At 39.9% G+C, this 27,060-nt stretch overlaps 1 protein-coding gene across 1 annotated transcript; it reads left to right on the top strand.

Moving 5' to 3' along the window:
- The first annotated feature begins 3,228 nt into the window (after positions 1-3,228).
- On the top strand, positions 3,229-21,671 carry LOC107821788 (neutral ceramidase 2-like). The gene is made up of 10 exons (XM_016648242.2): positions 3,229-3,564; positions 4,053-4,455; positions 4,611-4,819; positions 5,368-5,712; positions 16,948-17,212; positions 17,313-17,583; positions 17,678-17,803; positions 18,545-18,608; positions 20,164-20,333; positions 21,021-21,671. The coding sequence occupies exons 2-10, from the start codon at positions 4,106-4,108 to the stop codon at positions 21,567-21,569; spliced, it is 2,349 nt and encodes a 782-aa protein (XP_016503728.1). The 5' UTR covers positions 3,229-3,564; positions 4,053-4,105; the 3' UTR covers positions 21,570-21,671.
- Positions 21,672-27,060: the final 5,389 nt, after the last annotated feature.

The raw sequence follows: 27,060 nt of genomic DNA, 5'->3' as shown, positions 1-27,060 counted from the left end.
GTAGCGTCGGAATCGTCGGGAGCTATGAAAGACCAGGGAACCCCGTAGTCGTCGTCCTCATCCATCTCCTCCTTCTCCGGTTGGGATAGAGTCGGTGTCAGTAGTTGCTATTTGGTTTCTCCCTTGGTGACCAGACCCATCTCCTTCGGTGTCAAAAGTGTGGATATCGGGACCACCTCGTCGACCACAAATATCTCTTTTGCGGCTGTTTGTACTCCATAAACTGTTTTTATTCCTTCCGGCATCGGGAACTTCAACACCTGGTGCAGAGTCGAGGGTACCGCCCTCATATTGTGAATCCATGTTCTCTCGAACAAAGTATTGTACCTCATGTCCCCTTCGATCACATAGAACTTTGTTTCCTGAACGGTCCCCGCGGTGTTCATCGGTAACGTTATCTCCCCATTAGTGGTGTCACATGCCATGTTGAACCCGTTTAAAACTCGGACCACATGCACGATCTGATCTTGTAGGCTGAGCTGTTCCACGACCCTCGATCTGATGATGTTGGCCGAGCTACCTGAATCAATTAACACACGCTTAACTCGAGATTTATTCATAAGTACTAATATTACCAGTGCAACGATGCCCTCAGCGTCTTCGTTGTTGAAGGACAAGTTCCCTCCGGCACATAATCCCGAGTCCATTTTTCCCTTGTGATAGATACTTTGGTACGCTTCAGCATCGGCCCCTGGGGAATGTTGACCCCACCGATGATCATGTTAATGACGTGCTGAGGTTTGTCTTATTCAATCTGTTTACCAGAATCTCTGTTCCTAAAGTGGTTCTTGGCTCAATCGCTCAGGAACTCTCGGAGATGCCCGTTATTGAATAGTCAGGCTACTTCCTCTCTTAATTGTCAGCAATCTTCTATCCTGTGACCATGGGTGCCATGATTTTTGCACATTAAGTTAGGATCCCTTAGGGCTGGATCGGACTATAGGGGTCGAGGCCATTTGGTGTCTTTGATACGTCCAATGGCGGATACGATGGCGGCGGCATCGTCGTTAAAATTGTATTCCGATAGCCTTGGTGCTTCTTTCGGCCCGATGGGCCTGTTGAAACTATTTTTGCTCATGAGTCCCTGGTTGTTTTGACCTCGATCACTTCTTCTTTCACTTTTCACGGGGTTTCGCCCAGATCCACTACCCCTTCGGTCTCCAATGTATGGCCGATATCGATCCCTGTTCGTTCTTGGTTCACGATCAACGTCTCTCCTGACTCTGTCAACTGTTCTGACGGGATAAACGGACCCGAAAGGGGCCCCGAGTTGATCGTCTTTGACCCTGATTTTTGATTGATACTGATTATGCACGTCGGCCTAAGTGACGACCGGGTACTCCACTAGATTTTGTTTCAACTGATGTGAAACCAACGGGCTCCGAGCATTGAGTCCCTGGGTGAAGGCTTGAACGGCCCAATTGCCTGCGACCAAAAGCAAGTCCATCCGTTCCATTTGAAATCGGGACTCGAATTCCTTAAGCATCTCATTATCCCTCTACTTCACTTTGAAAAGGTCTGACTTCCTGGTCTCGACATTGATAGCCCCGGCGTGTGCTTTTACGAAGGAATCTGCGAGCATAGCAAACGAGTCAATAGAATTAGGAGGTAGATTTTTATACTATATCATAGCTCCCTTGGACAGAGTTTCCCCAAACTTTTTCAGCACGACATACTCGATCTCGTCATCCTCCAAGTCGTTCCCTTTGATGGCGCATGTGTAGGAAGTCACATGCTCATTTAGGTCGGTCGTTCCATTGTACTTAGGAATCTCGGGCATGTACAACTTCTTTGGGATCGGCTTCGGCGCTACGCTCGGAGGAAACGGTTTTTGAACAAACTTCTTGGAATACAGGCCCTTCAATATCGGAGGTGCTCCTGGGATTTGGTCGACCCTGGAATTGTAGGTTTTCACCTTTTTGTCATTGGCTTCGATTTTCTTCTCCCCCGATTCTATCCGTTTTGTCAATTCCTCGAGCATTTTTATGATCTCAGGGTTAGTCCCCGATTCATTTTTATTCGGCCTCTCTATGATCGGTTCATTTCTGCGGGTGACTTCCCGGGATGGCTCGGGCTCAACCCTGCTCGGTGCTCGGCTTTGGTTCTGCAACTGGGATATTGCTGCCTGTTGAGCCTATAACATTTTGAAGATCACCCACAAATTGATCCCATCATTTTCACCGCTGTGCGTATTCTGGGAAATTGATCGGACTTCCTTACGCTCGTTGTTCTCGGGATCGGTAGGTAAATTTGTGTTGATGGCCACATGCGAACTGGCGTCGATAGGGTCCGCAATCGGAACTCCGCTGAGATCGACTGGGGGCACCTCGTTACCGGGTGCTACATCGTTGTTCTCACCATGGTGGCCGGACTCCGCATCCATGTTTAGAGGGGCAGACTGGGGGTTTGACGTTTCGATTTTAACCTGGAATCAAAGACACTTCAAAGAACAAGTGTAAAATAGGGTGTGTTACGAGAATTTGTATCAAATTGCCGCTATTATCCTTAGCTCCACGGTGGGCGCCAAACTGTTTACCCTCAAAATCGGATAATAATTAAATTTGTAAGTGGTTTTAAGGATACGCGGATTAATTTGATACAAAGCGATAAATTAAGTTGCTATTGAATAAACAAAGACAAAATAAATTCTAACCACACGAGTTGGATAGTCTCAGCTTTAATGAAATAGCCACTCTCGAACCGAGCTCACTGAGACCAGTATAGACGAAAAAGAACAAGAGCTGGAAACGAAGAAAATAATAATATAATTGCTTTTGAGTTGTGTTACAGTGTGTTTCATGAATTATCATACCTCCTTTATATAGTAGGAGAGTCCTATTTTAGGTACAACTCTATAAAAGGTAAAAAATCTTCTGATTCACTGATTGTCGGTTCCTTACCGATACGTGCCGAGATCCCGCCGTAATATTCAGCCGGTTACGGATATTTCGGCCTTCTGTTGGCTATGCTGGATTGTCCGACAATGTCTTTCGAAGTCGATCGAGGCTAAGACCGATTCCGAGACCATGTCCGCTATATTCTCGAAGGCAGGCGTCATGCCCCCGGGTTCTGGCCCGGTGAGACTTTGGCTCGATTTTGGTCTCTTGTTGTCATATCTCGAGCCTGACTTATTTTGTCGGAGGTTAGGATGCACGATGAACTCGATTTAACCAGTATACAGCTTTCTATGAAATAAATATAAGTATAATTTTAAGGTTGTTTGGGAATGGATTACAGCAAACCTAGGGACCCGGATCTGATTAAGAAGACACGTCACATTCCCAGTAGCAGGAAATTGAAGGAAGCTTCGTAAAATTATATTTTGTAGGATAAATACGTGTAAATGCAAACCAAAAAGTATATGCAACTCATACTTCACTCCTCCGCAACTGCCGTTCTGTTTTTTTCTCCCCCTTCGTATATATAATACATACAAATTTCCCACTCTGCTTCATCATATATATCTCTCGGACTAGCTGAGAATTGCTATTATTAGCACCGCCTCTTCCTCAGATTCTCCTATTGAGGTGGAAGGAAGATCTTCTTTCTTCTCCAATTTGCTGGGTAACTTCTTAGCTCAGTTTTAAATAAGGGTTTTTGGATGTCCGGTTTTTTTGCTTTCAGTTGTACCATTTGATTGATTTCATGTGATAAATCATATACTTTCAGTAGTCGGCTTCAAACCTTTATTTATGTCATCTCAATTAAATTTAACTTTTACACTTCACTTTTAAATGCTGGCATCTTGCTATTGGTATTACTAATATCCTGTATGGTGGTTGGTAATTGCCCGTGGGCCCGGCCCGAGTGTGTTGATATTACTTGTAAAACTTGCATTTTTATGGAATGTTTTGGTTTTTTTTGTCTTCCTAACTACTTGTTCATCGCTAACAGGATTTGAATTTTACTTCTAAAGCTTGTAACTGCTTAGTGTGAAGTTTTCCTTCTATCTTGGAGGATTTCCCATTCCTCCAGCTGATAATGGATAGATCTTTAGCTGCAATCAATTATTTTGTATGTTGAATCTTCAAAAGCTTGTTATTTTGTCATAGGATTAGGAGGATGTGTTGAACTGATTAAGCTGCAAGCCAGTGTCGTTAACTTGATGGGAGTATCTGATTGTCTCAAAATTGAGTTTTGGAGATCCACAGGAGGGATGATTTGGTTGGCTCTGTTGGTGTTGCTATTATCACAAGTGAATGGAAAGGGAGCAGCGGAAGCTTCTAATTACTTAGTCGGGCTTGGAAGCTATGATATTACTGGGCCGGCTGCTGATGTCAACATGATGGGATATGCTAACATGGAACAGATTGCATCAGGCATCCACTTCAGATTGCGAGCCCGTACCTTCATTGTAGCTGAACCTCAGGGGAGGCGTGTTGCTTTTGTGAACCTTGATGCTTGCATGGCCTCGCAGCTTGTAACCATCAAAGTTCTTGAGAGATTGAAGGCTAGGTACTCATGCCCTCCTTAACTGGATCTGTCAAGCATGACAAGATGCAAAAACTTAACATCTTGTTATGTTAACTGGATTCAGTTTCATGGTTGATAGTGTAATAAGCACTATTCTTGTTTGATTACAAATTTTGTGGTATCTTCTGCTTTTGCAGGTATGGGAACCTTTACACAGAACAAAATGTTGCTATTAGTGGGATTCACACCCATGCTGGCCCTGGTGGTTATCTACAATACGTAGTGTATATTGTAACATCTCTTGGTTTTGTCCGTCAATCATTTGATGCTCTAGTTGATGGGATTGAGCAAAGTATCATACAAGCTCATGAAAACCTCCGACCTGGATCAATATTTGTCAATAAAGGTAAGATGATGTTGATTTCTTCTGTATCTTTTGCTGGATAATGAGACATAGGGTTGCAGCTTTAGTTTTCTCCTATTACATCTTAAAAATTGTTCATCATGTGTCATTTTACTTTTTGTTCTGATGGTTGTTTGCCGTCCTCTTAGTTGTTTATTGCATTCTGTTTATGCTATTATGTAACCGAATTGCTAAGTGCTGCCAGGAGAAAGTATATTGGGTAAACATACTGTTTACCTACTTGAATTAGCATGCTGATATTTAGTCTTTTCTTTGATCTTATCCGTCTGGACTATGGTGTTTTTTTTTTTTTAAGAATATCTGTTACTGTTATATTTATTACTAGTATTATTTAATCAGCTTTTTTTAGTGGATGGGTTGTGTGCATTTGACTAAATTGCTCAAATACTGGTGTTTTTGCTTCTGCTTGTGTTCTTTTCAAGTTTTACAACAGTAAAAAAAACTATATATTCCATGGCAGAAACTTTAACAGTTCTTGGGTTATTAACAAGTTCTTCTCAGCATTATACTAATTCAGTTTTGGCTGTCAGGGGAGCTACTGGATGCTGGTGTGAATCGTAGCCCTAGTGCTTATTTGAATAACCCTGCTGGGGAACGTAGTAAATATAAGTATGATGTTGACAAAGAAATGACCCTTTTAAAGTTTGTTGATGATGAATGGGGTCCAGTAGGCAGCTTTAATTGGTTTGCAACTCATGGAACTTCTATGAGTCGAACTAACTCTTTGATTAGTGGGGATAACAAAGGAGCTGCTGCCCGGTTTATGGAAGATTGGTTCAATCAGAAAAGTACTGAAACGTCAAACTTTAACATATCTCAAGTGCGTGAACTTCCCCGAAGAGTCTCAAACATCATACCAACTGTTCATGGAAAGCGTAAGTGATCTTTTCCTTTTCCATATTACGAATTATCACAGTAGAGCTAAAGTGCTGAATTGTAATTACTAGTAATTATACTTACATTGCACTTTCCTCTGCGAATTTTGCACCTTTTATGTGAATCGATTGGGTTTGATTTCCTTTAAACCTCAATATTATCTGGATTAACATTAACCTTGGACTTGTTTGACATGTGCTATTCTAGTCCCGTTATTGAAGTAACCAAACACATTGTAACACGATTTAACTAAGTTTCCTGTCCTTAGCTGCTTCTTTTTTTTGATAGGTAAAAGGAAATTTTATTGGTAACGTTCTTACATCCGAATCATTTTCAAAAACAGCAGTGCACCAACTTTTCAAATAATGGATACATCTGTTTTTAACTAAATAAACGTTTTCCTCCTTTCTGTCAAAGCATCTTCGGTTCTTCAAGCCAAATGCTCCACGCTATGCACAATGGAATGGTCATCCATATCTTTTTTTGTCGCTTCCTCATTCTTTAGTTCTTCCAGCTACAGGGAACTTGTCTGACGTTTGCTTGCGTAACCCATTGAACTTTGTACAGGTTAAATCTGCCACACAATACTTGCAATGTAGTAATAAATGGTTCACTGATCCCCTTCCTCTTTGCACAAATAGCAACTGTGACATACATTAAATCCTCTTGTCTGCAGCTTATCCTGCGTCAACAGGCCTCATGTGCAGCCACCCAGCCAAAACAAGGAACTTTCACTGGAGCCTTTGTCTTCCAAATCATTTTCCATGGCCATTCCACACTACTTCCATAAATGCCAGTCATACTCCTTACCAATATTTGGTAGCTTAACTTAACGGTAAATTTCCAGTCTCTGGTGCCTTTCCACACCAAAGAACCATACTGCAGGCTATCCAAAGCAATGCTGTCAGCAATCTTCAGTAACATCTCCACCCTTTCTATCTCCCAGTCGTTAAAATTCCTTCTGAATTCAAATACCCATGAGCTACCATTCCAGTAGTTAGCTCAGCGGTCGTGCCGTTTTTGTTAATACTGTCCTTAGTTGCTTTACCAGACTCCCAATCCTCGTGGAGGTTGGGGAGAACAGTTGTGGTGGTTGAAGTAGAGAGATAGGGTGTTTTTAGGTGTTCGGGAGGGAATGTGGGGGTTGGAGGAAGAGGTAATTGCAGAAGGTTGAGGTGCCAAAGCTAATAGGTTTATTGAATTTGATGGACTTTGCTGGAAAAGACCTGAACTCAAAAGTCTTGCGAAACATGTCGGTTGATTAACATAGGACTCTGAATCATATCTATGAGAACTGGAAGGTTTTTTCCCCAACATGTATGACTTTTATCAAGTAGTCGTGTCTAACTGTAAACATAATTATCAATGCTTCGTTAGAAATTCCCAGGATTGACTATTTACCTAGACATTGGAGTTAATGCTCGGGTTGTTTGAATTGACAGGAGAGAAAAAATCAAAGGGGCAAAAGTTGAAAAAAAATGGAAAGGTTGTTTAGCTATTTTGTACGGAAGAGTTAGGAAATAGAAGTACATTCCAACTACCACAAAATTGGACAAAATAGGAACTTAAACTCTTTATGCTTTACTAAATACTTCTAGGCAAAAAGTAATTGCTGAGTTTGTCTCCCCTTTGCAGGACTTAACATAGTTTATAAGAATAGTTGTACCCCTCGACTTCCATCCTATTTATCATCAAAAGAAAATAAAATACCCCTTTTATTCTAAAATATTTGACCCTTTTCGTCTTCGGTTCTTTCAAAGTTCTTGATGTCATTTCTTAAATGGAATATTTTTCCTTCATAAAAAGTTCATATTACTTCTTCTATTCCATATGAATTTATATGACATAGTTCATATTACTTCCTCTATTCCATATGAATTCATATGACATTCTTTCCATTTAGGGACGTCCTAAAATGTCTCGATAAGAATCGGGTTAGTCGGTTAGAGAACCAAGACTTGGATAAAGAACTTAAAGAAATGCTGATAGCAAAAACAAAGATTGAACAAGAAACAGAAAACAATAAATAAAGGATATGTGGAAATTCTAGAAAAGACTTCAAGAACAGAAGAAAGGGTGGAAAGTGAGGAAGAAACAGATGTAGAAATAGAAACAACTTCAGAAATGAAGTTGACTAAACAGGAACAAGAGGGATCCACTGAAGAAGAATGCAGCTGAGGTATCCTAACAGATCGGTAGACTTGAACCTTGTTCCTACATGACCTGATCAATTCGATCAGGCACTCACCATCTATTTTCATTGTTCAAATCTTTGACCACACGAAAACACCGCTGTTCAACTCTTTGACAGCATGAAAAAACCAAAAGCTATGCCCTCCCTCTCTATCTATCCAAGAGATGGAAGGGCAGAGGCCTTTGGTGTCCCCTCTAGTCAAGAATTGGGGCCTCACAATCACTAATAAACCTAACTCTATCGCTTTTCTTGAATACCTTGAAATGATCTAAGTATTCGAAAATAATTTATTCTTACCACCTTATGTTGAGTCTTGAAGGTTAAAAGAATAAATCCAATAGTATCCACAAACAAGAGTGCAAGAAGAATCTCTATAATAAATCTAAGTCTAAAAACAAATAAGACACCCTATATATAGGTAGGAGAGATCACGAAATTAAGGCTAAAAAAGCAAGAAAATAAAGTCTTAAACTACTTTGGACAACAAGTCCAACTACTTTAGGAAAAGGAAAAACACTAAAATACAAAAACCAAGTCAATCTTGCAAAGTAATTTCAACAATCTTAAGAAAACGAAAACATAACCTTAACTACCTAGGAAAGCAATAAATCTTGTACCAAAATATATGGAAATAAGTTAAAGCCAAATCTAGGATAGGATCTTGAAAGTCCCAAATCAATCTTGGATAGGATTTTGAAAATCTTGGAAATCTTGAAGGCAACTTGCAAGCAACTTGGCACTGAATTTCTAACACGCCTATTGTATCCTTCTTGGGCAGCAAGTAAGTCCTTTTTAAGTTATAAAAACGTGAATTCATGTAGGACTTCATGGGCTGCAAGTTTTGATACATTTTAGGTGCGAAATTGGTCCAAAAATGGACTGATTTGGACCTTCTTCAAAGAATGTCTCTTGAGCTCCAATCCACCTCTTCTTGGACATTAATTTGGGCCATAAAATAATTGTAGCACCTTGCTGATTTATATCATTTATCCCGGAGCTCTTACTCCCAATTAACAACTTCTTTATTTGCAGTTGAAGTCCAATGACATTGTTTTGCAACTCTTTTAACTTGAGATCTTGGTAAAGGCCCTCTTTGAGATTCCAAAGCTTTATCCTTGTCCTTGAATAGAGTTGAGGTTCCTAGGATGCTATCATTTCCCTCTTCTTGAAGAAAATTCGTCCTCGAAATTTCGGCCTTGCAAGAAAAAGAAGACATGCCCTAGTAAATGGCATCCACTAATCTAAAAAATTGTAGGAATAAAACAAGATAATGACCATGTGTCCACTTAACTCAATTAAGCATGATAGGTATAAATACTCCCCTATGAAGCATATGGACAACATCATCCCAATAAAAATATACCAACTCAGATAAATATAACAAAAATCTCTCTTAGATGCACTAAGGAATGAGACTTGTATGTCCAATTGAATTTTGCCAATAAGTAGTCCAAAATTGTGTATGACAAAGAAATTACAAAAAATTGGCCAAGCATCCATTTAACCAAGTATCTCTACAACTTGTATCAAATAAGACACTTTTATGATATAGCATGTAAGCTATTTAAAGAAGCACATAAATTCTCAAGAAGGCTAGAAGAACCCATAAATCCAAATAGAAATTTCATTACATTACGATCATAACTTTTCCCAATAATATTCCCAACATCAGTGGATTCTAAACAATTTCTCAAACTGTCACAAAATGAGTCATAGATAGGTTCAAGAAAGAGTATTTGATCACTAGCGTCACAATAATCATGTATATCCTCTTTACTAGTAGCAAACACTTTTACAAGTTCATAATCAATATGACTTGAAGAATGACTCCCCATCACATAACAAAAATCATATTCTAGCAATTTATCACATGAAAATCGTTAGACACTTGAATAAGAGATGAAGAAACATTTAACGCATTCGCAAGCCTCTTCTCATATATTTCATGCCTCTTTCCACCAAGTTGGAATACATAATCATTTATGTCATACTCAATTTCAAAAGTAAGCAAATTACTCTTGCACTTGAATTTAGATATTACAGTTAAGGACTTGATATGCATCAAAATATCATCATCCTCAAAAATAATAAAGTCACCAACATAAGAAATAAGAGTACAGTTCATTACCTCCAAAGATACCTTACGTGTTCTAGAAAGCCCAAGAATGCGAATAAACCAATTATACATACTATACTTGGGCTTATTTACCAATGTAACATCATCACCTTGTATTCTTTTATGCATCGGTCCAACTTAGCAATTGTCACGACCCCAAATCCACTATAGGTCGTGATGGCGCCTAACGCCGCCGTCAGGCAAGCCAACGATGATTGATCCACTTAATTACTTATTTTTATTCCTTTTGAGCTCATATTTTTCATTAATTAAATAGTATGAAATAGAATTTACAGGATGAAACAATGATAATTACGTGAACTACCATACTAAACATCCAGTAGGAACCCCCAAAACCCGGTGTCACAAGTGCATGAGCATCAACTAGGAAATATGATAAAATACAACATTTGTCTGGAATACAAATTAGACAGGCGAATGTAAATAACTCTGATGGAGACTCTTTGTGCTGCGGACTCGTAACATGGGATGCAACTCACCTAAGTTCTCGCAATAGCCGCACCTCTACGCCCACAAGACCACTAGACATATATGCACATGCACAAAATGTACAGCTTGTGTAGCATGAGTACGTAAAACACGTGTACCCAGAAAGTATCTAGTCTAATCGCGAAGAAGTAGTGACGAGGGATCGGCTTCGACACTTACTATGGGCTAACAATAAAATACCGAAATTATAATTAAGCATGGATTATGTAAATACAGCTGAAAACTCAATAACAAGAAATAGATAAACAATTCTTTCACTGATAGTAAATCCCAAATTAATTTCCATCATTTAACAAATTAATCTCTCAAGCCAATGAAACAATATCAATTATAATTGGACTCCAAGAATTATTACGCACGAATTATGCCGAGGTCGTACGGCCCAATCCAACATACAAATATATAAACTGTGCACTGCCGAGGGTCGAACGACACGAACCATAGATGCATCTATCTGCTACCGAGGCGTTCAGCCCGCTCCACGAGAAGAGAAAATACTTTATAAGCAACCGATTCAAGATTATTAAGAGGCTAATATTCAAAGAAACACCAATTCTCATAACGGTCAAGTGACCCGTCCAAAACTCAAGGAAATGAAATTTAACCTTTTACAATTCCTTTATCAAGTTCCAATATGATTTAAGTGATTAAATTAACAAGTAGGGTGCAAACATCGCAAGTATAGCATGATTTGGGTCCTAGACTACCCGGACATAAGCATAATTAGTAGTTACGTACGGACTCTCGTCACCTCGTGCGTACGCAGCCCCCACAAATAGAAGCACATATTAAATCAATTCACTTATGGGGTTAATTCCCTTTTACAAGGTTAGAAAAGATACTTACCTCACTCCGCAGTTCCATAACCGGCTCCAAAGCTTTTCTAACAACTCAAACCGGCGCCCGTCGCTCCAAAACTAGGAAATAAATGTGAAATTCCATGAACATATACTCCAATACTCATAATAAATCAATTTATAACAATTTCTAACTCCGCTCAGAAAATTGATAAACTCACCCTCGGGCCCACGTGCCCGGATTCCGAAAATTTCCGAAGATAATCATTACCCATAACACTACGAACCCAAATATATGATTTATTCTCAATTCCATGTCCAATTTCGTTGTCAAAATCCAAAAATACCAATTTCTAAGTTTTCCTATAAAATCCCAAATTTTTACTAATTTCTATGTTTAAATCCATATATAAACCAAGTATTTAACTTGTAATAGGTGGGAATCACTTACCTTGTGATGGGTGACGAAGAAGCTCCTCCAAAATCGCCCCTAGTTTGGCTCCCATGGAAGATTGAGATAAAATGAGCCAAAACCCGTTTTGGCAAACTTATACACTGCCCAGGCGACCCTTCTTCGCGTTCGCGTGAAACGTCTCGCGTTCGCGAAGGCCAAATGCCACTGCCTCAAAATTCCTCTTCGTGTTCGCGTCACCTACGCCACGTTCGCGAAGCCTCAGACCCCTGCCCCTTCGCGTTCGCGGTCCAAGAGCCGCGTTCGCGAACGGCAACCTGCTCCAGGCCCAGCTCCCCCTTTCCTTCTACGCGTTCGCGATCGCCCCTTCGCGTTCGCGTAGGTTCCTCAGGCCCTTCTCCGCGTTCGCGACCCCTGTGTCGTGTTTGCGATGAACAAAAATCAACCGCCCAAAAACCCTTCTTCGCGAACGCGGGACTCCCTTCGCGTTCGCGAAGGACAAAACCAGAACTAGCAACAACAACAGCCAAAACATCCAGAATTGGTCCGAAACCACTCCGAATCACACCCGAGGCCCCCGGGACCCCGTCCAATCACACCAACAAGTCCCAAAACATAACACGAACCTGCTCGAGGCCTCAAATCATATCAAACAACGCTAAAACCACGAATCGCATCCTAATTCAAGCTTAGTGAACTTTAGAACTTCAAGCTTCTACATTCGACGCTGAAACCCATCAAATCAAGTCCGATTGACCTCAAATTTTGCACACAAGTCATAATTGACATAACAGTACTCCCACTTCTGGAATCGGAATCCGACCTCGATATCAAAAAGTCCATTCCCGGTCAAATTTTCCCAAAAATCATCCAATTTCCAACTTTCGCCAATTGACGCCGAAACGACCTACGGACTTCCAAATCAACGTCCGGGCACGCTCCTAAGACCAAAATCACCATACGGTCGGGTCGTTACAACAATGACTTTAGGGAACTCCATGTCATAAACCTGTAAATAAGAATCAAAATAGTCAAAAGGTTCAATAATAAAGAATTTAACCAAGCTTTTATCTTCTACCGTCTAACAAGAATTGACTTCACCAAATTCATGTTGGAATCCAATTGGATCCTTTGCCACCATCTTTTGCGATTCACCTCCCTTTTCAAAAGGTCTTTCAATACTTGGCTGCACAAAAACACACGAACTAAAACAAGAGATTTAATGGGTTAGGTAGTAAACAATTTCCTCACTTATACTCCCTTTTGATTTTATCACAAGACTAATTCTTTTCTCACTCTTAGCCTCTTTTCTCTCACCAAAGTTTTTTCCTTTTTCTTCACTCAAATCCTCTTGTTTTTCTCTCTCTACCTCACAACCTTTTTCTATCTCATGTCCTTCTCTCTTTTCTTCTCTGAAGCTCACTTTTTTCCTTACTTGACAGCCCAATCTCTTCACTCAACACAACCTCTCATTTTTCCTCTATTAGGGATATCAACATGCACTCTCTTACTCCACTCCTTGGATTCCAATTTGCTCTTGGCCTTGTCTTTATGGAATTTGGGAGTAGGTTTCTCCTTAGATTTCGGCCCTTGCTTCTTTGGAGTAGTAGTAGGCCGGCTTCTCCATGAGCTAGATTGCTATCTCCTTTTGTTTTGTCTTTCTATCTTTACATCCAATTCAACTAACTTATCTAATTTGCATATTGTTGTAACTCCACTACATCAACAATATCTCTATTTAAACCATTAAGAAATCTAGCCATAGTAGCCTCCTCCTCCATGCGATGAGCTTGGATTATAGCCATACATGGACTCTTGCTTCAAAGTTTGAAGATGCTGTTGTAGCTCTCTCTGAAAGTGTGATGGCTTAAATCTCTTCCTCATCACCCTCTTCATCTAAGTCCAAGTAGCAATGCGTGCTTGTTCCTTTTGCAATCTGTCCCTAGTAAGCTTTTACCACCAAACATCAGCCATAGTAGCCTCCTCCTCCATACAATGAGCTTGGATCATAGCCATACATGGACTCTTGCTTCAAAGTTTGAAGATGCTGTTGTATCTCTCTCTGAAAGTGTGATGGCTTAAATCTCTTCCTCATCACCCTCTTCATCTAAGTCCAAGTAGCAATGCGTGCTTGTTCCTCTTGCAATCTGTCCCTAGTAAGCTTTTACCACCAAACATCAGCCATAGTAGCCTCCTCCTCCTTACAATGAGCTTGGATCATAGCCATACATGGACTCTTGCTTCAAAGTTTGAAGATGCTGTTGTATCTCTCTCTGAAAATGTGATGGCTTAAATCTCTTTCTCATCACCCTCTTCATCTAAGTCCAAGTAGCAATGCGTGCTTGTTCCTCTTGCAATCTGTCCCTAGTAAGCTTTTACCACCAAACATCAGCCATAGTTAGAAAACTCAACAGCAACAAGTTTAATCTTCTTACCCTCACAATAGTTGTGGCAGTTAAAGAGGCTTCAATTTTTCTCTCCTAATTAAGGTATAACTCTGGATCTCTTGTTTCCTTGAAAGATGGTATCTTCATCTTGATGCTACTAATGTTGTCATCCTCAACTCTAGCTCGTGGTTCCCTTCTTTCTTCTTTGATGAATTTCTTCAAACTCATCCTCAAAGTCGCCAAACTGATCCTCCTCTTGTTGGACATTAGGAGCTCGAACAACTTGTCTCCTAACTTGAGACCTCGAGTTTCGATTGACCCTCCTTAAGTCATCTATATTAACGGGGTTTGCCCTCCTTAGCTCAGCTATGGTGGCGTTCATCTCTGCCATTTTATGTGGACATCATTCGGAATTGATGGACCATGTTATTCAAGTTACATTGTTTCCCCCCTTAATTCCGCCAACACGTAGGGTCAATCTCTCATCTTCGCTACCATCTTCTTCTTTCCATTCGGCATACTGTAAGTTCGACTTTTCAAGTTGTTGAGTCATAGCTCGCCTCCTTTCTTCATAACTACCTATCTGTTTGAGGCATCTTGAACAAAGATTAGAAGAAATATGTATCTCTCAAGTTTGGCTTTTTCTCAAATATGTATCTCACATCTCTTGCCTTTTTTCACTCAAAGCAATTCTTTGTTGTTAATCTTTAGATTTATTAATGAACATTACTAGTCATAACCCGTAGTGATAAAAATAAGGAGTTAGAAAAACAAAAAGTAAAGGAAAGTGAAAGACCAAACCTAGAAAGAATAGGAATTGGTTAGTAGGAAAAGAAAAAGGAAAGAATTTAAGCCAAAAGAATAAGGAAAAAGTTACTTTAATCTTCAAGAATTAGGATCCCATCTTCTTGTTTCCTTTCTTGACTTGGAAACCAAATGACATTTGAACTCTGAAACTAATTGAGCAATAACACTTTTGATTTTCTTTTTTTTTTTGGCAGATATTTTCGTTTTTTTGTTTTTTTTTGTTCAAGAACCTCCCAAGATTATCAAGGTTGAAATCTTGGTTACCCGATGCTCTGATACCACTTGATAACATCTCGTTAGGGGTCCAAGAATTACTAAAGGAAAAATCAAGAAAATCATGAAACGTGCAGAAGCTAGAAGAAAATAAAGAAACGAGAAGACAGAAATTAAAGATAGATTGAATTCAAGAAAGAGTTTCTAAAATTTAAGAGATCTATTCTTGTTGTTGAATCCTAACAACACCAATTAGCCAACGAAGAACTAACCGCCTTTGATAGAAAATTAAAGACGAGTAGATTGTAAAACCCGATCTTTTAGAATAACAAGAACAACAATAAACCTAAATCTATCGCCTTTCTTGAGTACCTAGAAGTGATCTAAGATTTCAGAAAGAGTTTAATTTTGCCACCTGAAGTTGAGTCTTGAAGGCTGAAGAATAAATCCAAGAGTAGCGACACACAAGTGTGCAAGAAGAATCTCACAATTTTTATTGATGATAGTCTGTAATAATCTAATTTTAAAAACAATCTATGTCTAAAAACAAAGAAGACACCTCTTATATAGGTAGGAGGGGGTCATGAAAATAAGTCTAAAAAAATAAGGAAATACAGTCCTAAACTACTTTGGACAACAAGTCCAACTACCTTAAGAAAAGGAAAAACACTAGGAAACAAAAACCAAGTCAATCTTGCAAAGTAATTCCAACAATCTTAGGAAAATGAAAACATGACCTTAACTACCTAGGATAGCAATAAAGCTAGTAACAAAATATATGGAAATAAGTTAAAATCAATCTAGGATATGATCTTGAAAGTCCCAAACCAATCTTGGATAGGATCTTGAAAATCTTGAAAATCTTCAAGACAACTTGCAAGCAACTTGGCACCAACTTCTAGCACGCTCATTGTACCCTTCTTGTGCAGCAAGTAAGTCCTTTTTAAGTTCTAAAAACGTGGCTTCAGTTAAGACTTCTTGGGCTGCAAGTTTGGACACATTTTAGGTACTAAATTGATCCAAAAGTGGACTGATTTGGATCTTCTTCAAAGGATGTCTCTTGGGCTCCAATCCACCTCTTCATGGACATGAATTTGGGACATAAAATAATTGTAACACCTAGCTGATTCATATCCTTTATCCTTGAGCTCTTCCTCCCAATTAACAACTTCTTTATTTGCACTTGAAGTCCAGTGACCTTGTTTTGGAACTCTTTAGCTTGAGATCTTATTAAAGGCCCTATTTGAGATTCCAAAGCTTCGTCCTTGTCCTTGAATAGAGTTGAGATTTCTAGGATGCTTCATTTCCTTCCATTATATCCTTTCTCTAGCTAAGTCTGCATTAGTTTCAAGAATTTGTAGATCTTCTGAGACAACTTTTTTTCACGTAATTTTAGGTCTACTCCTTCCCCTTTTAACACCTTCAACTCTGTACTATTTTTTTTTGATAAGGCTTCAATCACCGTAGGATATGACCAAAACCATCTCAAGCGACCTTCTCTCATTTTATCCTCAATTCGTACTACTTGCACCTTCATCTTATTTAATCTTGTATGACCGCACATCCATCTTAGCATCCGCATCTTTGCAACACTCATCTTATGAATATGTTGGATTTTAACGGCCCAACATTCAATACCATATAACATTGTAGGTCTTATTGCTATTTGGGATAAATAGAATAATGTAAATAAGAGCAAGCCCAGAAGCAAAAAATACTATATTGCTGGTGAAGAAGTTGAGAAAGTTAATCGTTTCATAACTAAGACACTCGTTAATCAGATTTTAACAACATGCAGATCATGAGCTACTAGAACTTGCTGCTTCTTTCCAGTCTTCTCCAGGTAAGCCAGTCACCAGGTTGATGAGTGTCGCCAGACGTGTCAGGAGTGCCTTCAGGTTGGCTGATAGGCCGAGATTTGTTTCTGCTTTTTGTCAAACCAACTGTGGTGATGTCAGTCCCAATGTGCTCGGTGCGTTCTGCATAGACACAGGGCTGCCTTGTGACTTCAATCATAGTACTTGTGGTGGAAAGAACGAGTTATGTTATGGTCGAGGACCAGGGTATGTGTTAATCTATTACTTTTGTTTAGGAAAATTTCCATCTTTGCGTAGTCCTATTTTGGTATTTTGAGCATAATGCCATCCTTTGCTTATGTGGCAGATACCCAGATGAATTTGAGAGCACACGCATCATTGGGGAGAGACAATTTAAAAGAGCTGTGGAGCTTTTCAATAAAGTAACAGAGCAAGTAAAAGGGAAGGTTGACTTTCGTCACACCTATGTGGACTTCTCCAATCTCGAGGTGACAATTCCAAAAGAGGGTGCGGGTATTGAGACGGCTAAAACCTGTCCTGCTGCAATGGGGTTTGCATTTGCTGCCGGTACAACTGATGGACCTGGAGCATTTGATTTTCAGCAGGGAGATGACAAGGTATTGAAAAGAATTCTCTTCTTTATTTGACCTATATCAATCAGAGTGAATGATCTTATTTTATGTTTGCTCATCTTCTGGAAAAAATTTTCAGGGAAATGTTTTTTGGAGGTTGGTGCGAAACTTGCTTAAAACACCAGGCAGTGAACAAATAAAGTGTCAACATCCCAAGCCCATTTTGCTTGATACGGGTGAAATGAAGGAGCCCTATGATTGGGCAGTAAGCAGCTTTCTTCTTCTGTCCCATACTTTGTAAAATATTTAACAAATATCTGTTCTTCTGTCTCAAGTTTCTATGGGTAAAATACTTGTGTGCTTGTGGTTTGAAGCTAAATTGAATACTTGATCTTTTTGTCAGGAAGGGTTTCCTATTAAGTTGCTAAACCAGTGCCTGATTCAAAAAACATTGTTCAGAATCTCAAATATGTTAAAATACTTTAGCATTATTGAACACATATTGCTTGCTCTATTGTTCACATTTCAAAATTTGAGGGCAGAAGTAGAAATTTGTTTATTATCCTACCACTATCAGTTGACAACTTAGCCTGTACAACTTGAAATCCATAAACTGTGTTACTTTACCATTTTAATCTCACTCTAACCATATGCACGTGCACATATAAGAGGAGAGGGAGAAATAATTGTGCTGTCTGTATTTCGTGCTAATGATGAGAAGGTTTGGACTCAGTACTGTTGCTAAGTGAGTAAAAGAAACATTTGGAGTTTGATAAAAGAAAGAGAGTGATGGGCTGTCCTGCTCAACAATATGGTATTTTATGAATTGCTGGTAACATATGATTCATTTGTCTTGCTAATTACTTGCCATACTTGGCCTTTTGGCTTCAACACTTGGAACAATTGCTAAATGAGAAAACCACCTACTACAATACCAGAAGCCTTCTACATGATTTCCTGTTCATAATGTTCAATGATCAGTTCCTTTGTCCTTTTTTTTTTGCAGCCTTCAATACTTCCTGTTCAGATTCTAAGAATAGGGCAGCTGGTTATTCTCAGTGTACCTGGAGGTATCAACCAATGATTCGAATCTCTTTTCTCATTGGGTTTTCTTTAGACATAACTCGAACTAGCAAGAATGCTTATATGGTTTAGTTTCCCAGTTCCTTACCTTGAACTGATTACATACTGTACATGTTTTTCCGCTTCGTTTTGGTTCCATCAGCTACCATATAATAATTTATTGTATATTGAATGAGTAACCCTTACAAGTGATCTTTAGTAGGTTCCTCTGACCTTAATTCTGTCCTTTCCATTAAATGCTGACTCTCTGTGGGCGCTGCATACTGTAATGAAGTAATTAATATCACGGAAAAGGGTCATATTTAGCCCTCTACTATCGAAAATAAGCTATATTGACCCTCCGTTTCTGTTTCTTAGTATAACTATCCCTACCGTTATACTTTTGGATCATATTTGCCCCCACCCGTTAAATCTTGCATCTAAACATATATTTAACACGTGGCACACCTACAATGAGTTAAAAAGACTCGCCCAAATTTAAATTAAAACTCACTCAGCCCTAATTATTAACCCAGCCCCATCCAAATACCCCTCTCACTTAAATTCCTTCCCTTCTTCTTTGTTCATCTACTTAAGTTCAGATGCAGCAATTTGTCTACCATTAGAATTATCAGCAAGTCTATGAACTCCAGTTTACTAAACAACACCATTGATGTACTCAACACAAAAATAGAAAAGCAACCCTATACCGACTTTTTCTTCTTGATGACTCACATCTCTATGAACAATATCCCCACTAAAGAATAAAATCTCACCATGGGAGAAAATGAAAAGTAATAAAATGAAAACTAGAAAATTGATGATAGTAATATTATCAATCTTCAAAGAGAAGGAACTCTGCGGCTCATGCTTATCCTCGGAAGAACAGCCCTCACTGTGTAGATGCTTGGGATCCTCTTGTGGTTGCCGCTTCATGACATTATCGAAGTCTATAAAAGGAAAAGAAAGCAGCATTTTCACGCTTAATGAAATTCCATAAGTTGAAGCTACGTGGTGGCGGCACTGAAACGGAAGATGATAACTCTGGAGCATTTCTATTTGTATTTGTATTTGTTTTTTTTTGTTGGGGGGGGGGGGGGGGGGCGAATAGGTGGATCATTAGTATGGGTTGGGTGGGTTTAAATTAGAACTGGGGTGGGTCCTTTTTATCCAAAAAGGGCCAGCCACGTGTCTTTTTTAAGATGGAACCAAGCCATTTAATGGGTTGGGGGGCAAATATGATCCAAAAGTATGACGGTAGGGGTAGTTATACTAATAAATTGAAAAGAAGGGTAGATATAGCTTATTTCCGACAGTAGAGGGGGTGTCATCTAAGAAATTGAAACGAAAGATAGATATAGCTTATTTCCGACAGTAGAGAGGTAAATGTGACATCTTTCCATTAAAATAATGCATTTATCATCCTTGAAATTTCTGCCAAATTGTTCAGTATCACCTAGGGCATCTAGAAAGAAAGATGTTTTTTCTGGTGATTTCTTATGCAGAAGATTCTTAGATTTCTTCTCACACTTCACATAAATCTTCTTTTTATGCACAAAACAGAATTCAGTACCATGGCGGGAAGACGTCTGCGAGATGCTGTGAAGATGGTGCTCGCAAGTGGGGGTACCAAGGAGTTTGATAGCAATATTCATGTTGTGATAGCTGGGTTGACTAATACATATTCGCAATATATAACGACCTTTGAGGAGTACCAGATACAGAGATATGAGGTCAGTTGATTAGATAATACAGTGCATTATATTATAAATGTTCAGAGGAAGTCTTATATAATTGCACATTAGTACAGCCTTCTATACTCGTTGTACATTACTAAACCTAAAGCAATTAAACCCTCTATCCCCATCCAATTTGAAGAATCAAGGAAAAAATAAAAGGAATTGGTATCCCATAAAGTAAGGTTGTAAATACAGTCAACAATAAAACTGACTCCAGTGATATCTATTCACAATGAGATTAAGCATAAGGAAAATGGATTTTCTTGTGTGGGAAATAAAACGTCTATGATTCTCATTTCATAAAAAAGTTTCTTTATACGGCACACTCCTATGACTACACCTTGATGCTCTTCAAACTCTGAAATCTAGGTTCGTCATTTTAGTTGCAATCGCTCTCTGCTGCTAGCTTATTTTCCCCCGGTCTTATTAGGCAGTCTGTCAATATATCTGGAGAAGATCTCTGAGGAGTTGATTTGTTATCAGAATGTTTGTGGTTTTAGCAACACCAAAAATTTGTTTTTCTGCTTTTCTCTTCTGAAATTAGGACATTATGGCTAAAAATTAAAGAATCTCTTTTGGCATGTTAATATCATCGGTTGGTTGTCCCTTGGAACTAGCATTTCAAATGTTCAATAAGTTGCTGTACTGTTGATCTAAACTTTCTTTGTGAAATTTTTTTAGGGTGCGTCTACACTGTATGGTCCACATACACTTAGCGCTTACATCCAACAGTTCAAGACGCTAGCAGCTGCTCTCATCACAGGACAGACCTTGCAAGCAGGCCCTCAACCCCCTAATTTGCTAGGAAAGCAGATAAGCTTGTTGCCGCCAGTTGTAATGGATGCGACACCACTTGGTTCCAAATTTGGGGATTTAATTACCGATGTTCCTCAAAGTTCTGCCTTCAAGAGGGGTGACCTTGTCACTGTTTCTTTTTGGTCAGCATGCCCCAGAAATGATCTCATGACTGAGGGTACATTTGCTCTTGTTGAGATTCTTCAAGGAAAGGACACTTGGGTTCCTGCTTATGATGATGATGACTTCTGCCTTCGCTTTATATGGTCAAGACCTGCTAAACTCAGCACTCGAAGTAAGGCGACAATCGAATGGAGAATACCGGATTTAGCTGCTTCAGGTGTATATAAAATCAGACATTTTGGTGCTGCAAAGGCTCTTTTGGGTTCAGTTAAGCATTTTACAGGTTCATCTAGTGCTTTTGTGGTTGCCTGAAAAGAACCTTGGGGAATTTTCTACGTCATCCAAATTATGTGGTTTCAAATATATTACTACTATATAATTATAATAAGAGACGAATCATTCGTTGTCTTCCAACCATTTCCATTGGTTTTCATAAACCAGCTTGCTAGTTTCGACTTACTTCTACTATATCTTCAGTACAATAAAAGACGGTGATTTAAGCGAAACGTAATCTGACAAGTACTAGGAGTTTTTACCATTTTGTCTCTTGTTTTTTTTTTTTTATCTTGAGGAGAAATTAAGCAACCCGACTCTTTTAACCAAAATTCTCTTTTGCACTTCGTCCTCCACCTGTTACCGAAGAAGTTGTATGGACCATGTGAAGCTTGAAAATGCTATATTGATGGCTACAATGATGAGAAAGGCAATGTAGTATTTAACCTATAAATACTAGCTAGGAGACTTACGAGTTTTTCTCGCGGAAGCTGATCGTCTGTTTCAACCACGTCTTAAATTACCGGTCAATTCAAAGTGAAAAATTCATTGGTTTCGACAACCTAGATATCCCCTCAGAGATGCAAAGAGTTTTTTTTCATAAACCCTAGCCGTGACGATATAGAATGGAAAAGCGTTGTCTTTTCCAATACCTATAATGCTGTTATATATAAGTTTTAGGAGGAGCACTAGCTAATGGGCTAAGGGGCCAATTAGCACCCTTTTGGGTGGATCCGGCCCAATAGCTTTTTCCAACATCTCCTACTAACACACAAGAGAGTGCGCTAACTCCACCAAGCTAAGGAAAACATACTCTCCTTTAAATTCTTTTGCATCATTTCATACTAGATAAATAGACTGTGCAACCAACATACTATGAGAGCACGTCTATACATCTATTAGGAATATATAGCTTCTCGTTGTCATGAAAATCTTCAAGTAGATCATACAAAGTGTGCTCAGTTCCCTAGATCACTTGAATTACATCGATACCTTCTCGAAATCTCATGTATCACAGTTTCTTGTGTTCACAATCATGACCCGTAAGTCATAAACCGGTACCAGCAAACACTACGAAATGAGATTCCATCAGTGATCTTCCTCTTCTCACGAGTCTGTTAACTTGAATTCAAGTCGCTTTTCTTGTCATGCTCCGCTAAACCGAATCTCTCATGGTCATTTGGTAGTATGCTAAGATAGCGAACATCGAATCAAGCTTTCAACCACTGATAGGAGTCGTGAGGGTACTCAATTTGGGGTCTCACACAACAATAAGTCGAGATAAAACTTATGTTAACCGTTTTGGTCGACATTTACACACATTGTATGAAAACATGTGCTACAACATTTTCTCCTTTCCCATGGAGTGTATGTCTTTATCTTACAAGATAATGTTGTACAGATGATATTCATATACCATATTGTTTACCCGTAAAATGGTACAGTTGAATTTATATGTGGTTTCTAGACAAATGAATTAATTTGATCCTGAAATAATAAAATAATCGAAGAATTATGCAATACTTAGCCTTAGGATATAGACGAAACAACAGAAGCAACAGTTCCGGGAACAAGGTTTCCGGGCACAACAACAACGAAATCAAAAAGTAAGAAGATAAGATTGTATTGAGCTTTGTATAGAATGTAGCGTAAGTTTGCCAGAAAATTCGTGTCCTTTATAATGACAATTGAGCTCACTATTTATAGCTATGAAGGAGGTCCTATGATCGTGACCTTCTTTAATGTCAATTATGAGGGGCATTGATGAAATTGTGTAACGATGAACATAAATGCCAAATTCCCTGTAACGGGTAATTGCTCTTAATGCCATAGAATATTCTCTACTAAATGCTACCGGGCGAAGAGCATTTATCACACCTTTATGAGTGTTATTCTTTCCGGTGACAAACGAAACGGTTGCCTTCGGTCTTTGGCCATTCCCCCGTCTTGGGTTCCACGTGTCCCTTTTTTGGACGGCCACGTGCCATAGCATATTTTACCATATACAAATAGTCTCCCTACTTTCCGGTGACATAACTTTGTGTTACCGGAAAGTTGGTAGAAACACTCTTTTGGCGGGAATTATTATAATTCTCTCTAAAGGCTTCTGACGGTTGATTAGACGCACGTCTCTTCGCATTTAATGTCCGAACACGCGTCATCCCATGATTCAACACAACTTTTACCGATTATCGAGGTAATCATGGCCATGAATTTAGCCGCCAAAACTTTTACTTATACGTATCAACTTTCTCCCTTATACTTCATAATTTTTCAAGCTTCCCTTATCTAACTTGCATCTTGCTCTTCATTTTTTTTTCTAATTCTCTTCAAACGAAAAACCTTCTCCTTCTTCCATACAATGGCTTCTTCCTCAAAGCGTACCGGTTTTTTAAAAAGCAAGAACAAGGCCGAGGACTCTGCTCCTCCAACAGTGGGCTCCATCATCCCTAGAAGTCTTATTACCACAAAAGACTTCGAAGAGAAATTCCCTACTGCTAACTCTCATACATGGGTCGCCAGTAGGTATCCTTCTTCCATACGTCCTTTTAGCATTCCTGCTGTGATGGAAGATTGCCGTTGCCATGACTTGGATATTACTGCTCCTGATCTATCAGAGCGAGTCACCCTACCCAAGGAGGTTTTTACATATTTTTACACGTATCCCTTTACTTTGGGTGCGTTCTCTTTGAGCGGAGAGCTAGACACCGTAAGTAAGTCCTTATGTGGGGAGGACAGTTGCTTGCCTTCGGCGTTTGTGCCAGGAGACTGGAGAGGAGCTAACCTTAGCTCATATGATGAATCTCTATTCTCCCAAAATCTTCCGCGGGGGAATGATAAACCTCTCCAAGCGTTGCCACTATGCTCTGTTGTCTAGCATGGATGATGACAACGACCGTAGGTGGATGGAACGGTTTGTTGCAGCTGCCACCAACGACATCATTCCGGCAATAGCTCCATCCTTTCCGGGCGCTTGGAACCACACTTGTAAGCTCTTTGTTTAGTATTTCCTTTTACTAAATATTTTTCTATAGCCGTATTGATCCTCCATCCTTCTCCTATTTCAACAACTCGATGGATCCCACCGGTGGTTGAAGGTTTGGACTGGTGGGTACAAAAGATCTTGGACGTTACGACGCCTGAGACTCGCTTGTGAAAAGAACTGGCCCCTAAATACGGGTGGAAGGCCAAGAATCATGGTAATTCAAACTCACCTTGTTTCAATTTTTCATGTGAAGAACTTGATTGATCCATTCTAACCTGTCTATGAAATTAGGTCTACCCGCGGGCTCTGTTGCTGTTCCCGAGGAGGATGTCTTGGTTGATCCCGTTGATGCAACGAGGCTGCTTCAGGAGGCGCTTACTCGAACAGGTGGCTCCGGGCCTGCTTCGGGAGCAAATGTTTCTTTACGGAGTCCCCGACTGGAAGATAAACAACCAAAAAGAAGACGCTTCTCTGCAGCCGGGGAAAAGAATAAGAGGGCGAGGACCGATGCCCCCGAGTCATCTCCGGTAGCGATGTGACTGGCCCTCCTTCCGGGCCGGTCATAGACACCGTGACTATCGACGATGATGAAGAAGCTAGTGATGAGGGAGCTTCTCTACATAGAAGACGATGATCCTTATCGTCTCAAATGGATGCTCGACCTGTTGAGAGAGTTACACCAACCGAGGATGATGCCTCAGCACTTTGGGGAGAGTTTGATTTGGTAGATAATGTCAATTCCCGTTTTCAGGCCCCAATTGTTGTGCCCGATACTGTGGGGCTGAGTACCGGGTCCATGCCGTCTTTGGTTGGCGAGCATCCAACAACTAGCATTGCATTTGATGCTGCTGCTTCTCACTCTTCAACTCCATCAGCTTCATCTCTATCTTCACCAACACCAGCAACTGCTACATCGCTTCCATCTTCATCCACTCTTCCACCAGCAATTGCTACATCATCTCCACCGGCCGCACCTGACCATGAAGAAGGTGTTCCTATTCCACAATCCCCAGTTCATGGGAATTTGGGGCAAAATTATGCTGCCTCTTCTGAAGATCCACAATGGAGGAGGAATGTTACTCTTTCGGTCTCTACCGGATGCAACTTGCTATCCCGGCCGGTGGAGCTTGCTAATTATCTGAAGCCTTTGGCTTCAGAGAAAGATTGGGAAAAGATTCAGGCACTCTCGGGAGAGTGTTTGTTGAACAACGCCATGCACAACGCCGCAACGGTACGTTCCTTTCTTCCTTTATTACTCCTTCTATTTTTGGGTGTGAACATATCCTGAATTTTACCCTTCTTACTGTGTAGGCCAACTTTCTTGCTTCCGAGGGATTTCAAAGGTTGATTCGTGAAAAGGAAGAGATTACCTCCGCACGGGATCAACTTTTGGCAGAGCAGGAGCAACATGTTGCTCGCCTTTCGGAACTAGAAGCCAAAGTTGTTGAAGCTGTTGTATTGGAAGCTCGTTTGTTGCAAAGTGAGGAAGAAGTGGTAACCCTTAGCCAAGAAATTGGCCCGCTGAGGGTTAGATTTGACGAAGCCAGGGCCAAATGGGTTGAAGTCCATAACGTCATTCTTGCTGCAACCGAACGCGAGGCTGCCTCCGCTGAAAGAGTGATCAACTAACTTAGAGGCAGCCTTGAACTCCAAAATTGAAGAGATTGCTACTACGGGGGCGAAACATGCCCAGCTGAAAGAGAAGTATAGGAAAACTATCGAGCATAATAGGCTTTTTAGTTCAATTATCCGCGACCTTGATGTTAGCCTCAAATCTGCTAGGTCCGCCCGGGAAAACCTTTCTGCCGAGGTAACCCAACTCAAAGAAGAACTTAAGCGCCGAGCGGCTTCCCTTGTTGTTGAGAAAACTTAAGCGATGTACAGCATGAGGAGAAAAGACTTGGAAGAGGCCAAAACTGGTGTCATTTATTTTGATGCCTAAATTCCTAAGGCCCGTGAACTTTAGTTAGCTACTAAAAGTGGACTCCGAGCGAGGTCTGATGCACCTGGTCCTTCTGGTTCCGGTTCCGAGTTCTCAGGAACTGAAGAAGAATCGGAGGATGATGATGCTGAAGGCCAAAATGGTGAAAATGTTGAGCCATCGTTGGGTCTGTCTACTTCTCCCGGGGGCGCGGATACTGCAGTTTAGCTTTTCTTTTCTTTTTCCAATTCTTGTACCTGTGCCATTTTGACATGTTTTTATTAATAAAAATATCTTTTGCTCAAGTATTGTTTGAGTCTTCCTTTCATTTGAATATTCATGCAAGTCTTTAATCTTTGCATTTTCTTCCTTTTAAGAATTTTGCGCAAGCTGTTTTGCGCCTTATTATGTGAAGCTTTAGGTGTATTCTCCCCGAAAGCATTTTTGGCTCTGGGCATCAGCCCTTTTTCGTGAGGGCTTTGATAAGTATTTGCGCAAGTTTACTCTTTGCGTCCTTTTGTATACGACTTCAGGTGTATCTTTCCCCGAAAGCATTTTTGATTCCGGACATAAATTCTTCTGGAACCAACCCTTTAACATGAGTGTTTTTATAAGAGAGGGCC

This window comes from Nicotiana tabacum, chromosome 2, assembly GCF_000715075.1.
Source record: "Nicotiana tabacum cultivar K326 chromosome 2, ASM71507v2, whole genome shotgun sequence".
NCBI lineage: Eukaryota > Viridiplantae > Streptophyta > Magnoliopsida > Solanales > Solanaceae > Nicotiana > Nicotiana tabacum.
Note: the sequence above shows the minus strand (reverse complement) of the source record. Positions and strands in the feature narration are given on the sequence as shown.